General features: G+C 38.4%; 2 protein-coding genes across 2 annotated transcripts; one reads left to right on the top strand and one right to left on the bottom strand.

Moving 5' to 3' along the window:
- The first annotated feature begins 149 nt into the window (after positions 1-149).
- thap11 (THAP domain containing 11) lies at positions 150-3,681 on the top strand. Its single transcript, XM_066647724.1, has one exon. The coding sequence runs from the start codon at positions 339-341 to the stop codon at positions 1,074-1,076; it is 738 nt and encodes a 245-aa protein (XP_066503821.1). The 5' UTR covers positions 150-338; the 3' UTR covers positions 1,077-3,681.
- A 415-nt stretch (positions 3,682-4,096) lies between these two features.
- cog4 (component of oligomeric golgi complex 4) lies at positions 4,097-16,029 on the bottom strand. The gene is made up of 20 exons (XM_066647616.1): positions 15,965-16,029; positions 15,663-15,885; positions 14,718-14,800; positions 14,181-14,295; positions 13,900-14,074; positions 12,927-13,120; positions 12,689-12,794; positions 10,986-11,143; positions 10,802-10,860; positions 10,450-10,583; positions 10,187-10,305; positions 8,816-8,982; positions 7,616-7,781; positions 7,449-7,511; positions 7,201-7,317; positions 7,023-7,115; positions 6,109-6,192; positions 5,926-6,027; positions 5,698-5,826; positions 4,097-4,651 (listed from the first exon to the last, which is right to left on the bottom strand). The coding sequence occupies exons 2-20, from the start codon at positions 15,795-15,797 to the stop codon at positions 4,517-4,519; spliced, it is 2,334 nt and encodes a 777-aa protein (XP_066503713.1). The 5' UTR covers positions 15,798-15,885; positions 15,965-16,029; the 3' UTR covers positions 4,097-4,516.
- Between the last annotated feature and the right edge of the window lie 2,142 nt (positions 16,030-18,171).

Below are 18,171 nucleotides of genomic sequence, written 5' to 3'. Positions count from 1 at the left end.
TTTGTAAATAAGTAAATTGATATTTTAGGACAAATCTATATTTAAAACATATTTAAGTATCATTTATTTTTAACTTAGAAAAATCAAACATGCGCAAACATTACGCTATAACAATTTACACAAATGCGCAGATTTGACGCAGACGTAACCCGATCTGGGAAAAGCAAAACAGGATGTCGTAAGCATTGTGGGACGTGTAGTTCCGCTTGTAGGCCGCTGCTGTTGATAAAAAGAGCGCACAGAAGAGACAACAACAAAAACAAAAACAAACACAAAACTAGACGGATAAAAGTTAAAGAGACTTTGGTTTTCGGTGCACGCGCGGGGGCAGGGCGGCAATGCCGGGGTTCACGTGCTGCGTACCGGGTTGCTACAACAATTCTCACCGGGACCGCGAGCTGCGCTTCTACACGTTCCCGAAAGATCAGACTCAGCGCGAGATATGGCTGAAGAACATCTCCCGCGCTGGGGTCAGCGGCTGCTTCAGCACGTTCCAACCCACCACCGGACATCGCGTCTGCAGCGTGCACTTCCCCGGCGGCAGAAAGACGTACACGGTTCGGGTGCCCACGCTGTTCCCGCTGCGCGGAGTAAACGAGCGGCGGAGCCGGCGCGGCCGCGGGAGAAAGGCGCCCGCGGTTCCCGTCATCAGCAGCGTCGTGTCTTTGATTGGGGAGACGGAGACTGCCGCGGACACTGCCGTGATCCAAATCGGGCAGAACGGCCAGTACATCGCGCCCGAGGACACGAGCCCCGCGGCACAGGACGCCCCGAGCGCGGCGCAGGTCTCCAGTGCGGAGGATTTTGTCAGCGTCAGCGTTAGCAGCAGTCTGAGTGGCGGAGGAGAAGATCACTCGTACTCACTGACCAACGGCACCACCTCCGCGGAGCTCCTCCGAAAACTCAACGAGCAGCGGGACATCATCGCGCTGATGGAGGTGAAGATGAAGGAGATGAAGAACACCATTCGCCAGCTGCGCGTGTCCGAGGCGCATTTACAAGAGGAACTGCGCGAGAGAGACCGGCTTCTCACCGCCGCCGTGTCACTAAGGAATAAAAAAAGCCTTTTAGGATAAAAACACAGACGTTTAGATACAGATCCTGAGTGATAACTACGGCTCCAAGAGTTCTGGCGTTAGCAGTTGACTCATATTCTGAAGTTCATTTCGAGTTCTCTTGTTCCTACGCTAGTTAACGCTGTGAACGTTTCATGAATTTAGGTCAGAGACCTTCACCATGTCCAACGGCCTTTCTCCTGACGTCAAAGGAGTTTGTTCTCCCTTTGCTCCCCATCTGGGAACATTGCTGTGAGGATTTGATGGCAGCCTCAAAAGCATTAGTGGGGTGATATTGGGTGATTAGCTCTGGATTTAAAATCATCCCAGCTGGGATTGAGCCAGCCCAGGGAACTGACAGGCCAATGTTGAGGAGAGTTTTGTAACCCCTTTAGCCCATGCTTGTCATTGGGTATGCTGCTCCAGTGTCCCATTCTATTAGTCAATATTGTTTTTTTTTAATAGAGATTATAGAAATGTATGCAGCTCCTTAATTTACTGTTAAGAAGGGTTGTCTGAAAATTTCTAGGCATATGATATATTTTTCATTTTTACTCCTGTTTTAGTTTTGGGTTAAAGGGAGTCATTTTCTGTTGAGGCTTAACATTCGCCAACTGCCATCACATATGAAGTGAACTCAGTCTTTACTATGAAGCTGAACTTGGCGTCCTATTCACTAGCTTCAACATTTTATAACCACTTTCTATCCACGTAAGTGAGCAATCAGTCATTTCTATCACCAAAAAAAGCAATCAGTATTTATGAAAGGTGTTTACTTTTTTTTCTATAAAATACAACTCATGTATATTTTGAAATCTTTTAATTAAGAATTTTTATGTTCTAAAGTGTGGGCCTCATGTTTAAAATAATGTCTGATAGGGAACCCAATACATCCAGGCCACTAAGAATCAGTCTAATGGCTGTTTTATAACATGAAAAATAATTATTGGTGGAAATGATGTATTGCTCCTTGTAATAACTACTGCACCATTTAAGGTGGAATTTTTACCCCTAATGTTACAAAAAAACACAATCTCATCTGTAATACTCTCTAGTTTCTTATATGAATTTGGCATTTCATATAGTGCAGCTTTTGGTGTAAAACTACCTGCTGTACTGTTTGTTCTGGAACAAAAATAAAATAAGTTGGTGAATAAGAAGCTATCTTTATCATTGTGCCTTCTCCACATGAGCAGTTTATGTGAAGGCATTTTGTGGGTTTGAGTTCACAATCAGCTTTGTTCTCTACTTTATTCTTTTTATTAGTCTGAGTAGAATGATCAGAATGTGATTGATCACAAGAGCAAAAAGACTTGAGACCTGAAACATAAACAACAACAAAACAATTCAAAGAGAAAATTGACCTCATTGTTTGTGTCTCAAATTTCTAAATGTATTCTCAGGATTTACTAATCAAATTCTGTTTTGCTATAAATGGTACATTTTAAAATATTTCTAAAAATTTTGCAGTACCTTATTTTGTTCCCATTTCTGTTTGAGCTCACATACTTTGCAAGACAACGTCTCATAACTCTCCTTTTGCTTTGGCTTGAATTTGGTCTAAGGATATCTGGTTGAATATCCTACTCAGTAAAAATATTTAAGAAATTGAGGTAACAAATAAAATGATTTCTATTTTTACAAACAAGCACAAAAGTTACACATTTCTCGCTCAAAATAGGCTTTTTCAGAGCACCTGAGGATTACTGCTGCAATGTGACAACATTTGACTCATTTGTAGCTAATTTGTTCTTGTGTCTTCACTACTTCTACCTTTAACAGTAGTTAGGTGTTGTGGATGCATAGGTAAATTGATTAGGTCAGCTGTGTGTAATGTGTAGAACTGTCACACATCTGCATGTAGCCTGAACTGAGACATGCCATAGAATGTTTTTCATTTGTCCTTTTTGTTTTGTTTTTTTTGTCTCAGCTTCAACTCAAGATTTTCCAACTGCCACCACTTATAATTGCATACAATATTTGGTCACCTGTGGTCAAATGGCATTTTTGTTGACTTTCTAAATGAAAAGGAATGAAAACACACTTCTGTATATGTAATGAACAGGTTGTGTTAATTAGCTGAATTTTACGGGGGGTGGGGCTCAGCTAATAACGTTTCTGCATTAAACATCAGCAGATAAATGCCATATTTAAATCACCACACAGATAATCAGAATATATGGACCTGAAACAGTGGTGTCCAAAATGTTTCATACAAATGTATGTGTAGAAATGTCACACACCCGCAAGTATTTAAAATTTTGAATTTCTAGTTTGTTTTACTGCTGTCTTAGTTTGGATAATGGGGGCTTCCCCTCTCTGCTGCAACTCCAGGTTCGCCAATTTCCACCAAATCTGAGTACATAAGCTTTGTTCTTCACTTTTTTTTTTGCTATCTGAGTGGATTGATCAGAGGAAGAAAGATCCTCACCTGTTTCTAAAGAATAAATGAGGGTTTGAAGTAGTGTGTGTGTGTGTGTGTGTGTATAGTCTCTTATGTACAAAATACAGTTGTTCTAACTCCAACAATATATAGTACATGACTGCTCATTTTGAATAGGTGAGATAAGTGAGATTTTTGGGTTTTGGAATATTTCTTCTGGTTTTGACCTCGCTTCACGTATTGTGTTTAATAAATCTCCAACTGACGCTCACCCTCTGGGAGTCATTTGTGACATCTACAGATCCGTAAGCCGTGTATATGAATGAATAGTAGTTACTGATCACTCAAATACAACCAACTACTTAATGGTAAAAATCATTTTGTTAATTCATAACGATTCTAAGAATTGAAAGTGATTACTTACAGTCGTAAATTCAGAGAACAGTTCATAAAAAAAGTCCTGACTTTGGTATTATTGGTTTCAGATGGAGAAACATTTTCACTGGTTTTAACGCTGCGACTGTGTTCGTTCATCTCCTAGCAACGGTGCCGTTTTGTGTCACGTGGAGAGCTGTGTGGAGCAGGGAGATTTGTTCAGACATGTTACGGTTTTATTCACACATAAACCAAAAGGAATGGCAGATTTTCATAATGTAGTAGAGTAAAAAGTATTTGATTTTGGAATGTAGTGGAGTTAAAGTAAAAAAATCCCCCAAAACAAAATAAGTAAGGTACAGACACACCAAAAAAACTACTTAAGTGCAGTAACAAATTACATTTTCTTCATTACTGTCCACCACTAGGTAAAGCATGGTGCGACCCCTTCTTCATATCCAGATTTCTAATAAAAGTTAAATTTCTTACAAGCATTAAAGAAACATAGGAAAGAAATTCAAATACATACTGAAAAATGTTTAATGATTCAAAGAAAGAAAGAAACCTTTAGCCAGTGTCTATACAAATGTACATTACCATAATCTTACAGTAACATAAGCTTTATACCATAAGTTTAACAGACAGATGTCTTAAAAGTTATCCTTAGAAATCAAACCAGCAAATCCCCACTCCCATGTGTATATTAAAGTCGTAATCTTTTGATGTCCTCACTGCGGAAATCAACTCGAAGTGCCAGGACCTGCCGGACCTCGGCAGGAGTCAGGCGCCATGTTAGAGGCCCTGAGTTTGGCCCCCAGTAATCCAGGATTTCAGATACCTGAAGGAAGGGAAGACAAAAAAAAAAAACTTTTATACACACTATCTGGACAAATATATATAGAGACCTTCTTATGAATAAATGAAATCAGCAAAAGTCATTCCTATCTTTAAAAGTGAAGACAGACACCAGTTCTCCAATTACAGACCTGATTCTTTGCTATACCAATTCTCAAAACATTTAGAAAAATGATTTGTTCAAAGGCTAGATAAGTTCATAGAAATCATATATAAATATAAATCATTCAGTGATCATCAGTATGGATTCAGATTAAATAGGTCCACCTCGAACGCAGTGATGTAAATGGTAGAAGAGATATTAGAGATATGTGAGATATAAGTGATAAATAAAAATCTACTGCAATTGACAATAAGGAATATACTGTGGGGGTGTTAATAAACTTTAAAAGAAGCATTTGATACTATTGACCATGACCTATTAATGAAAAAACAATTTACTTCCCAGCTGTGTTCTGAAGTTGTTCGAAATTAAAGATGGCAAATAAACGCTAAACTTAACTTATCCAATATTTCTTCTTCTGAATGAGGAGTTTAATAGGAAGTTTATTCCCCAATCCTGCAGTAGAGGCGTTTGCTCCACTGGGGAAACTGATATTTAAACTTTGCAGTATCTGATTGTGTTCTGCCACAAGGACATTAGTGACATCAGGTAGTGTTGTTGGTGGTTAGTTCTAGAATTCATCCCTAGTTCACCCCTACAGAGGAGGCCAGGTTCAGCAAAAGCAATTTCCCAAAAGCTCAGGGCAAGTAAAAGGTTGAAGTCAGGGCAGCAGCACAAAAAAACCCCACTTGTGCTATTGGGCAAGTTCATGTTATTGTTAAGGGGGACTCATTTCACTTGAATAATTAACCACTCATCATGAACGAAATGGTCTTACCCATTTGTGCATCGATTCAAAACAATATAGTATTCAGCATAGTGACTAAGTTTATAAGCTTTGCTATGAAGATTATACAAGCTGGGCTTGCATCACTGAAAATTAGAATTTTCAATGAGTGCACTTTTAGGAATATACATGTACATACCCTCTCCAGGTTTAGAATTGTTGCCATTTGAGTAAGCCTTGCAAATTTATCCCGGATAGTCCAAGAGGTGACAGATGAGAGGTAGGCAACCAATGAGCGCAACTCCTTATCAAACTGAAGCCCACCCAGCTGTAAGAGAGACACGAAACGTGGTCCTGGTGTTACATGATAATTACATGGGTGATGTGTGTGTGTGGGGGATTGAGAGAAAACATTCAAGGAAATTACCCTGCTGAAGGTACATTTGAAAACAGTCTTCTCCAACTCCACAGCAATAAGGCTGGTCATTAGGCTCGTCAGGGTGTCATAGATCAGTGAAGACAAACCAACCTAAAGGAGAGAAACATGTTTAAAAATGGCCCTTTTCAGTGAAGCGCTTACAGTATACATGTGACTGGGCGTGTTTCTTACTTTAAATTCAGCCATGAGTTGCTCTAGCTGCACAATGAGCTGCTGAACCCATGGGTCATTTGCTTCATATTCACTGAACTCCTCCTGAAAATGCAACCAGTCACAGTGTTTATATGGAAAATTTTAGGGGCCAAAGAAACATGGATGGTGTCTGTAAAAGTCATGCATGAAGGAACAAAGTCTACCAGTATGTTCGCCTTTATAAAAATAAAAATTGATAATGTATCTTAGTTTAATAGTTTCAATATATTTTGAACCTATTACAACCCTTTACTACATAACATGCATAAAATATTGCTAGTTGTATGCTGATGTTTCAGTTGTTGGCTAGTAAATTTGCAGTTCCATCCTAAATGTTGAAGCTACCTCCTGACACCTGAGGCTACTGCAACATTTATGGTGGAACTGGAAGTTTTGAATGAAAAGCTGCCAAATAAAAGATAAATTCAGAATCATATCACTGATTAGTTTGGAATGGGCGATAACATATGTTTATCAAAAGTTTCTGGCCATAAATATAAATATAATGCCATAAATGTAACCAAAAGTCCATCATATTTTCATACTATTGTTTGAGCCACCTTTCATGTCATGCCCAGAATCAATCCATATATTTATTTGGACATTCAGGCTTTTGTCATCTTAGTAATGGAAAGAAAAAACAGGATTATTTACAATATAAAAAAATACATTCAAATATACCTATATTCTGTCATTCTAAGATGCCAATAGCCCATGTAAGAAAGATCACCACGACTAAGGATCGCCCCTATATAAACCATTGATGACTACTGATTAAGTAGTAAGTCAGGATCATGAAGAGCTGTCCCATTTTGTAACGCAGTTCCAAGGAGAATCTTAGAAAATAGGGGTAGGATAAATGGGATTGGGCTTTAGACTTTTTAACCTCCCACCTCTTCAATGTTATGTGAAACAGACAAGAAGTTGCTGATCCAGGGTTTCACTTGTGGTTTTATAGCAGTGTTATTCAACTCATGAAGGCCCTCCTGGACAGACACACAAACATGATCAGGAAACATATTTTTGACAAAAGAAAACATTACAAATATGCAAAACTTCAATATTTCTAACCTGAAGAAGATCCTTGAACTTGCTGGAGGTGTTCACCAAGTCAGAGAGACAGCTGTCTATCTTGGCCTGAGCATGCTCTGAGCCTGCCCCTTGACTAAATAATTTAGCACAATCACTCTGAGCAAAAGAAAGAGTTATGTATGAATGTATGAATAATGCAACATTCATTCTCATAGATCAATGCCTATATGTTTATCTTTAGATTACCACCTACTTAAAAAATAGGGATTGGCAGATAATGGACAAACCTCCAAGTTCTTTTTCAGAGTGCTGATATTCTCGCTGCAAACTTCTATATTATTTAGAGTCACCTGGAAGAAGATACAGTTATCACTGAGAAGTAATTTACTGAAAAGAATATGTTTCACTCTATATGTCACAGAACAGCTATAATGAAATAGAGTATGTTAGTCACCAGGTAGGCACTTTTAGCTTGCTCCTGGCTCTCTATGCCAAGCGTTTGTATCTTTCCATGTTGCAGGCTGCTCTGCATCAAGCTAACGGCACTGCTGACACCACGCTGCAAGTCCTGGAGAGCACTGGCTGGGTAGCCTGCTCGTAGCTTACACACCAGCACTTCCCTGCAAACGCACATACAAGAAATACCTAGTTCAATTTTGTTATTTCATTTTTCCTGCACTTGATCTAAAGTGACAAAACCAAAGTGAAACACATTTTACACCTACAGCATTGGTTAAAGACTCTCATCTAGAGCAACTTAAAGTTGAATCATGTTGCAGATGTTCTACACAACTGCAGTGTTATGAAGCTTGCCCATGGACCCTTAATGTAGCATGGTGTGGTTATTTACCCAAGCAGGGGATGAAACTCTAGTCTTCTGTGTAGAAGGTAGTGGTGTTTCCCACTACACTATACCAACCCCACAAGTACAACTGTAACACTGTATCTGGTATATTAATACATTTTTTGCAGCATTTGGGAAATTTGTAGGCTGTTGCTCTGGATTTGTCAAAAACATGATATTTGAAAATCAACTGTTGCCTAATTTATGTCTATATAATAATACATATTTTTACACAATGAGAAATGGTAAGGGCAGGATTTCTTGCTAAAAAATATTATTATACATTTATATTATCTTAACTCTATCATCTAAAATGTTTTGGGTATCTGGTATAAAAAATATAAATCACAAGAAATATCTTAAAATCAGCCAAAAATCACACAAACTAATGACCTATTATAGGTGAATTTATACTAGTCTGTTCAAATTCCAGTTCCAAGACTATTTAAAGAGAAAACTCAGGTTTCAATGGTAATTTTATGCAGGGTGTATTTTTTTGCATACAACATTAACCTTAATGGAGTTTGTTTCTCGCATCTTTGTTCTGTAGGTCACTTCAATACTGCTTTCCCCACTCTAATATTATAAGTAATAAACAGTTAATCCAAAATGCCCTGCTGTTTTAATCTAATGAGAATGCCCTACAATCCAGTAAAGGTTTATAAAAATAAATAAAATAAATAAAAAGTAAATCTTACTTGGCACAAGAAGAAAGATGGGCAGCATAAAACAACAGCAGACTCGGGGCTTTATAACTACAATACAATATTTATTTGTGCTGTAATATATGTGTGTATAAATTATATTTACCTAAAATCTGTTTCTAGCACGCTGGTGGCATGATTAATCATGGCACACACACAGTCTGAGCTACCACTGGTTAGAGCTCGGCTGATGCACTTTTTCACAATATAGAACACATCATCAACCATGCTGGAGCTTAGCTGTCCTGCTTCAGCTGTGTCCATGGCAACTGCCTGGGCAGAGAGCAAATTTCACATATTAATGTCTCCAGAGTAGTGCAACTGTTTTAGCATTGGCCCTGATATCGAAAGATTGTGAGTCTGATCCCCAATGATGCCTCAGCCATCTGTGGCTGGGGGTCTGAGAGCTTAATTGGAGAGTGATATGGTCTTCTACCTCCTCCTCATATTCAGTATGATGCTAGCCAATGTGGGTGTATATTAGCTAAATGATCAGAGTTGAGGAGTTAGTATTCCTCCATGTATGCTATTAAGAAACTGGTTTCACATATCACAGTGGATGCATGTGGTTCATATTTTAAAAATAATTGGCTTATCCCAAAACTTTTTTTTTTATTTGCCAAGTTTTCTATTAGATTATTAGTAGCTGCCAATTCCACCCATTAATAAATCTCCCCTGAATGTACACAGTGTCAAAAGAATCTGGAGCCTTGGGAGCGTGCCTGTTTTTCTGATATGTGAGGCCAAACCACCATTTTGTTTTGAATGCTGCTAATGCAATGCTACTGAACAGCTTAACACGCCACAGAAATAATATAAACTGCACAGATCTCTCACATTAGCCGAAAGATGCTCATGCTTGGTGGGAGAAGAGGGAACATCCTACCCACCCACCCAGAGACAAGGTCAGTTGCACACTCTAGGATTCCAGGCCTTAGACGGCTGAGGCATCACTGGGAATCAAACCAGCAATCTAATAAATAGGACCAACATTTACACAAATTACCCCAGAGGGATCAAAACATAGTCTGGAAGGTCATATTAAAAATGGAATTTAAACAGTTCCAAACAAATTACAAAAAATACTAACTTCAAGTCTCCAAGTACAGTGTAGACTGTCAATGTAAAGAGAGAACATTGATTGTGTTGAACTGAGATTCTGAGTGGATTTTGCTTTGCGCTACAAACTAGATCCTCCCATTTTGATGGAAAGATGCAGGAGTGAAAGAAATAATTGAGGAACAGGGAGTAAATGCAGGTGTGGTGGTGATGGGAAAATATCATAATGGGAAAATAAATGTAGTTGTTTGGATTTAATTAACTTTACTTATATTGTCAATATTCATTCAAATTATAACAACTTTCCAGACAAACTCATTTCCCATTACAATGTCATATATGGGGATTTAGAGCTAGCTTATAAAATATACTGATCTGCATGAGTTTTAATGTGTTTAAATGTCTGTGCATATCCTACTTTGTTCACAGTCTCTCTCATGTAGTATTCCTCCATGGGAATGTAGTAGCCAATAAGCTCCTGCATGGTGCAACTGAGCTTACATTCCTTTAGTAACCGTTCCAAAGACTGATGGTGCTCTGCAACACAACACAGATTTACTTTATTAATTCACACTGGGGCAAATAGATCACAAATACATTCAGAAACTGAATTAAAGATAAATATAATATAAATGAAGCTGTTAAAAAATGTATAATAAACGTAAGATCATTGTTAATTACCCTGAATGACTGACTCTGCTGCTGTTGCATCTGCCACCTCAAAATCAGCTGTGATGCGCCGTCTCAAAAATCGCAAGTACAGTTCTGCCCTTGAGTTCATCAGGGTGACCTCACATAACACTGGGTCCATCTCTCTACACACACATAAATCCACATGTTAGCCTTAGTAGGGCAAATCCTGAGAGACAATTAAAATACAGACCAGTGGTTTTCAAACCTGTAAGCACACCCAGCCTTACCAATACAAAAACCCTAACACTAAATTCACCCATACCTGTAGCATGATGTTTAACGCATATTCTTCCCATGTAAATATATAGTCATAGTTCAAAACATTTAATATATGCTATACCTTGGCTCAATCTTCTCAGCAGGTACACCTCTCATCATACTACTCTGGACTATCTGAAACTATAAAAAAAAAAAAAAGAAAAGAAATGAAAAGCCACTTCACTCAAAAGACCAAGTACAAATTAGTTATCAATTGAAATGACTTTAGTTATCAACTGAAGCACCTGTAAAATACAAGGACTCACCTTGTTGGTATAGTCCCTCTGCTGAATGAACTTATCCACCACTTTCTGTGCTTGTTTGTCACACTCTTTTTGTATGTGTGTAAGAAGTGTGTAGAGTCTACCTGGGCCGTAGTATGTTTCTACTATGGGTTGGTGGGTCTCCACAATCCTTGCAATACCTAAAACAAGTATTTATTATATAAATAAAGTGATCAATATAGCAGTGGAGTGGCATTGACGTAGCGGTGGCTCCTTAGTATTAGAATGAACCACCACCCAAATAATACCTGCTCTGTGAAGGTGTTGATTATAAAATTTGCATTGTATTATTTAGATTATACAATATTTAGATTGCATTTTTAATAATAATAATAATAATAATAATAATAATACATTTGATTTCATAGGCACCTTTCTGTCACTCAAGGACACGTAGGAAAAATACAAAGTAGACAATAGAATAAATAATAAATAAACAAAGTCGACAATATTAACAACAAGTTAGGATAAGACAATGCAACTGAGTCAATTAGATGGAAAGGCAATCTTAAACAGATGGGTTTTGAGTGTGAACTTAAATTGTAAAAGTGAGTTTGTATTCATTATGTCAGGTGGTAAAGAATTCCAAAGCTGGGGAGCAGAGCGGCTGAAAGCTCTACTCCCAATGGAAGTGAGGCGGGCGGAAGGGACAGCCAGATGAATGTAGAGAGATGATCTGAGGGTGCGAGAGGGAGTACCAACATGGAGAATATTGGAAAGGTATGGAGAAGAAAACCAAGATTTTATTTCTACCAAACAGTCAGTAAGGAAGGAGGGTGGAAGATTAGAGGTAGGTTGGCAGGCAAGGTAGAGCTGGGTGTCGTCTGCTTAACAGTGGAAATTAATGTTAAATTTACAAAAAATATGGCCAAGGGGAAGAAGATAAATAGTGAAGAGGAGGGGCCCCAGAACAGAGCCCGAGGTTACACCTGAAGTGACAGAAGAAGGCTGAGAAGTGAAATATTTAAGCTGAATGAATCGGGTGCGGGAGGAGAGATATAATTTAAACCAGTTTAGAGGAGTCTGAATAATACCAGTGGAGGATAGTCTATGAAAGAGAGTGGTGTGATAAATCATGTCAAATGCTGCCCTCAGGTCAAGGAAGATGAGAATGGAGAGTAAACCAGAATCTGATGCCATGAGGAGGTCACTGGTCATTTTTATGAGTGCAGTTTCTGAGCTATGGAGTGGGCTCCAAACACAAAAGGTACCATCTGAGCCTTATAGCATTCTTTAAAAAAAAAAACTTTAAATATGCCATTTATTGAAAGATCTATATAACACAGAAATCAACTCAATAAACATATGCCAAGCAAAAACACTTTGAACATCCAATCATATAAAATGGCAGAACATTGCATAAGCAGGATTAGACTGCAATTCACATTAAATGATAGATATGTAAATGCAACTAATGCAGTCAGACTGAGAGGAGCAGACAAAGCTTGAGGAAAAAAAAAAAACAGGTACCAATGATTATTACAGATCACACTGATCAATCAACCAATCACCAATCTAGATTGTGTAACAAGCAAGCTCATTTGGTCACAGTGCCATTAAAGTATCTGAATATTAACACCCAGCCCTATTGGAAAATACACAAAAAATAACCATAATTATTTGGTCACCTTTACAATCCCTTTAGAGAAGTGTGTATGCAAGCATATTTCTGAAAATAATCTCACCCTCCAGTAGTAGTGTGAGTGTATCAGCGAAGATCACAGGTGCTCGGCGCTCACCGAGATCAGAGCCCACCGCAAGGAGCAAGTTTTCCTCTGCTTTACTTGCCAACTAAGAGGAAAATTATATTAAGCCTCAAAAAAAAGAGGCATAAAAAGAATACTATATTTATCTGTTTCTCACACAAAATGTCCGCAATTATATTATAAATGATTACTATGAAGAACAGAAACATATACAGACCTGGCTACAGAGGTACCGGCCAAACTGTGCAAGCCCTTGGTCATGGAGGCCAAGCAATGGAAGGATTTTAAAGAAGCGCTCCACCTGAGGGAGATCATTAGCAGCAACTGCCTCCTCTAGTCGTGTAGTCACCAATGCCTTCAAACTAAGCTCAGCTTCCTGCAGCAAAGCAAGACTGGCATCCACAGCTGTACCTACAAAGTTAAATGAAGGGGTTAAATCAAACGTCAAGTCCAGGTGTCCTTGAGGTAAAGGTTTTGGAATTTCTTAGTAAATCACACTATGTAAATAGCTAAGCGTTTGTGGACTACTACTAATCCAACCTTTCTTTGTAACGACAGGTATTCTGTACCCCTTTGCAGTAGTAAATTTGATTTTGTATGGATCTGATGGAATTCAGCCAGGACAACATTTGTAAGGATTTTTATTAGATTTTTTAGGCAAATTCATGAACCCCCATGGGAAGAAGCTGAAAAAGTAACTACTCTGCCTTGTAAATCCAGTATCCTACCTCCTTCTATTACGATCTTCTTGCACTATTGTTTACACTGCCTTGGACATCCATTATCCTACCTCCAAATCAGCTTATTGTCTTCAGTCAGTGTCCCATTGACTCATGTATGTCTATCAGTGAGCTGCTGGTGTTGTATGCCCTGCACTTGTCTTCTGTTTGTTCACTCTTGTATATTTATATACTTAGCTTAGTTGAGTTTATTCTATTTTTTGTTAAATGTTACTGCATCTTGGAGAGTAGAGTAACGTAATTTCAATCCTTTGTATGTCCTGTACATATGCAGAATTGAAAATAAAACTCTTGATTCTTGGCTTGACTCTTGACTGTCATCAGCTGAGAGCTGCTTAGTACAAAAAGCTCTGCAGCAGGACTGCTAGCCAAGTCAGTGAGGGCACTTTAAGTTTATACTTTCTGTACTAACTACATACAATGAAAAGATAAGCTTTAATAACTTCTTACTCTCTCCACCCTGTCTGCTCAGCTCAATGACTGACTGGTCAAGAGAGAGGTAGCGGTGAATATGAGCAGCGGCTTGCTCGTAGTCCTGGTTACGCAGAGCAGTCTGGACACCATCTGTGCAGAACTTCAGGTCAAGAATATCATCAGCACGCTGGATGGCCTGGTACAGCCTTTTCTGAAAGGAACAAACACATGTTCTCTCACCTGTCTTTGTGTTTAACAAGCAAACCTTGTTGCAGTATTGCATACCATTTAATTGTATGTTTGTTAACAATTGTCACCTTAGTGAGGTCCAGCTGTCTGACTTTGCTGCTGACGTTCTCTGCCAGACTGCAGGTAAAGTTGATCATACCTGATAACTGTGCAGCATCACCTTCAATCAGCTGTAAGTTGGGGCTGAGAAATAATAATAATTAAAAAAAACATATAATACAATTATTTTATTCTAAGATAGATTCAGGTTCAATACTTCAATATGACACTATTATGATGCAACTTAGCTACATGTTTAACAAGGAGTTACAGCTAGTTTTTGGGTGGCAAGAACAGTAGGTGTTGGATCAAGAAATGAGTGAAAACTATGCAAGACAGAAACACTGGCAGATTAGTCCCCATTTACAGACTGTTTCGAAACTTGAACAATGCCTGCATACAGCAAACTCCTATTTTAAAAAACTCAGCATGATTAAGGAAACAAAATATATATTTATTGTGAACTGTTAGACAACATTTCAAAACCATAAACATACTCTGAGCAGGGATGTTATTTTGTCAAAACCAAATTCCACAAACTACTAAGGAGAACTGCTGATACTCACCCCAGTCTTTGTAGAGCCAGCATCTTGGTTTCGATGTTGTCCTGCTGACCTGCAAGCGCCTCCAATTCTGTCTGAACCTCTGCCTGACAGCACAAAAATTAAAGGAATAATGCACCATTTCTTTAATGAATCTTCTGCACTTCATGAAACAGCCATTACACTTAAACCTAGCGTCCTAAATGTACCAAAGATTTTGTACAGAAGTTATTTTAAGCATCAGGGGGAACTGCTTTTTTGTAGCATAAACGGATCCATTCATGAATTACCTCCTAGGCAATAAGGAGCAAGTTATCAGCTATCTCACTATATTTCACTAAAATCAACCTTTATAAAACAGCTTATAGAGTCAGACAATTTATAATTTAGCTGTCACTTCCACTTCCAATTCCTCAAATAATGTTCAACAAGTTTAAATACATAAACAAGCTAGAGTTACCCACTGGTTAGCTGACACATCCTGAGCTGTCAGAGCTAGCTAGCACGATAATCTACACATACACATTCGTAATGTACCAAAACTTATAAAATTTCAAAACACGACAAAACGAATAAATGAACTATTAAAATGTATGATTTAATGGTGTCACATATTGCATAGGTAGACAACTCACTAGTTATAGAGGTAGGCTCAATCTCAAATCGCTCCCTACTCCCTTTATAGAGCACTAGCTACATAAGTAATAACACTATGGCTGCTACACTCTTAAGTGGGGTTCTAAACGTTATACAGGGGACAAGCATCTTGAGGTGAATAGAAACGGTCTTCAATTAGATATAAAGTGCACTGCGTAAAATGTATTATTTCTTAACCGCCATTATGCACTACATAGAGAGTATTGAATGCAGAGTATTTGAGACTCAGCCCAGTAAATGTCTACGTGTAGTTTTGCCTGTTCGGTTCTCTTTGGCTGAAGAGTGGACTGTTTCTCTCCGGGGAGAACGCACCTCTTCATCGCAGAGCTGTGTGTAAACCCGCTCCAAGTCCTCGAGTTCGGTCAAAGTCTCTATGGTCTCGGTCCGGACAGCGGACTGACCCGCGGCACATCGGCGGTGAACCGCCAGAGAACCGACCTCCTCCATCACTGTTTGGTTCTCACACGGGCTCGGTCTCAAATGGCGCCATACTCACTTCTCACAGGTGAGCAGTGTAACGCATTCATTTTACTCTCTTTATAAAAATAATATTAATAATAATTATTATTATTATAATTAATAATATTAAAATAAACAAAGACTTAAATACATACAATTTTCACATAAATAAATTATATCTCCATGAGAAGACGTGTCGTTTTCATGGCCTGCAGTCCACTATGAAGGGAGCAGGGAGAGATTTATGGGGCAGCCATTCACATAGACATGTCACTTCCGCAGCACTGTCCCTCTCACTCCTATTTTTGTAGCTATTCAACGCCACCTGGCGTTCTTTAAAATGAAGAGAAAAGTGTGGATTTATATCGACCATCAGCAATAATTCAAAAGAACCTCTTTGTTTCTATATTAATTGTAAATATTATCAACTCCACTTATTTAAGTGCACGCTGTAGTTTTGCATTTATACACTGTAATCCTTCTGTTGCTTTGCATACTTTGTTAGTCCCCTTTTATACTATTTTCTTCAATGCTAAGGACCACCAGAGAGAAGGCCTTTATTGGGAGATGGACCACTCTCAGAGATGCAGTCTCTGTGTCACTGTGCGTAGTGGTGGGGTAGTGTGGTTTCCCATTCGCTTTTTTTTCACTTAGTGTTGGTCGTCCCTTAGCCCTTCATGGGTGTTCACTGGACACTACACACAGGACACTGTTAACTGGATTTTTAGCTGGTGGACTGTTCTCAGTTCAGTGCAGTGGGCTGTCAGATTTTTAACGATAAGATACTGCATAGTTATTGGTATTATTCTGGCATATGGCACTAATTTTCTTAGTTGTCTGACAAAACGTTTTACATGGCAACAATCAAAAATATTTTACAATCTGGTGATTGAAACTCTGCAACAGTAGGATTTTTTTTTCCAGAAGAACGCGAAAAGGATGACCTTTTCAGCTAAGAAAAATAGGTCAACGCATGTAAGAACGCATGTGACAACATGATTATATGGACACTGTCGATAGCGAACTGGTTTAATACTGCAGGTGGAATTGTTGACCAGTTCAGTGTTGAATAGCTAAAAATTTATCTTACCAGTTTCTCACCATCTGAGAGGACTGAAAACCCACTCCACATTAACCAAAACTCTCATCAGAAGGCTACGTTAAACTTTGCTGAGGTGCATGTTGACCCGAATATCTCATTAATGAAGAAAGCAAGTTTAATTTAGTAAGGTTAGATAAGAAGTACAACATTCAGCTTAGAACTGGGGGAAAACTTCATCTAAAGTGTGTGGAAATATTCAGGTCAGGAAAAGGAAGCACAATGGTTTGTGGAATGTTTCTATTAACAGGAGTTGGGCTTTATCTCTCTTAAACGTAGATGTTAAAATCCTGGCCAAAGCTTTACTTTACGCTTGGAGAAAGTTCTTCCAGATATAATTTAACAAGATCAAAATGGTTCTGTTAAAGGTCGTCATCTTTTTTTTTTTTTTTTTTAATGTTCGTACAGTCTTAAATGAAATTTACTTAGACCATTCCCTTTCATCTCAGTGGATGCTGAGAAAGCATTTGATTGTGTGGAGTGGAAGTTTCTCTTTGCAGTCTCGCATAGATTTGGATTTGGGGAGAAATTTATTTCCTGGATTAAATTACTTTATACATGCCCTGAGCAAGTATATACATCAATGGTACTAGTTTAGAATATTTTCCACTGTCACATGGGACCAGACAGGGCTGCCCCTTGTCCCCATTATTATTTGCTTTGGCCATCGATCCCCTATCTATTGCATTGAAGTGTCTTTCATCTTCCTAGGGAATCTCTCAATCTGACATGGAAATAAAACTCTCAATGTATGCAGATGATTTGCTGCTGTATGTGTCTGACCTGGTTAGATCCTTTCTCTGCATTTTTACATTTTTAAAAAACTTTGACACTTTTTTGGGCTATAAAGCCAATCTACATAAAATTGAGTGTTATCTTTGGAATTCATTGGCTTTATTACTGGATCATTCCTCTATTCCATTTAAACTTGGGCCGGATGGGTTCAAGTATTTAGGAATTCATGTCTCTCGCACTTTGCCCTCTCTATTCAATACCAATTATTCCTCATTGATGAATAAACTGAAGATGGACCTATAGAAATGGAGATTTTTCCCCTATCACTAATGTTATTAAAATGAATGTTATACCAAAATTCCTTTTCCTGTTTCAAACCCTTCCACTGCATCTACGCAAAAGTTCCTTTTAATCATTGGACCAGCTCATCACTACATTTATATGGGATGGGAGAGCCCCGTGGATGGGTAAATCACTGTTACAGTGGTTTAAATTCGATGGAGGCCTGGCTCTTCCTAATTTTCTGTA

This window comes from Hoplias malabaricus, chromosome 16 (genome assembly GCF_029633855.1).
Source record: "Hoplias malabaricus isolate fHopMal1 chromosome 16, fHopMal1.hap1, whole genome shotgun sequence".
In the NCBI taxonomy this organism is placed as follows: domain Eukaryota; kingdom Metazoa; phylum Chordata; class Actinopteri; order Characiformes; family Erythrinidae; genus Hoplias; species Hoplias malabaricus.
Note: the sequence above shows the minus strand (reverse complement) of the source record. Positions and strands in the feature narration are given on the sequence as shown.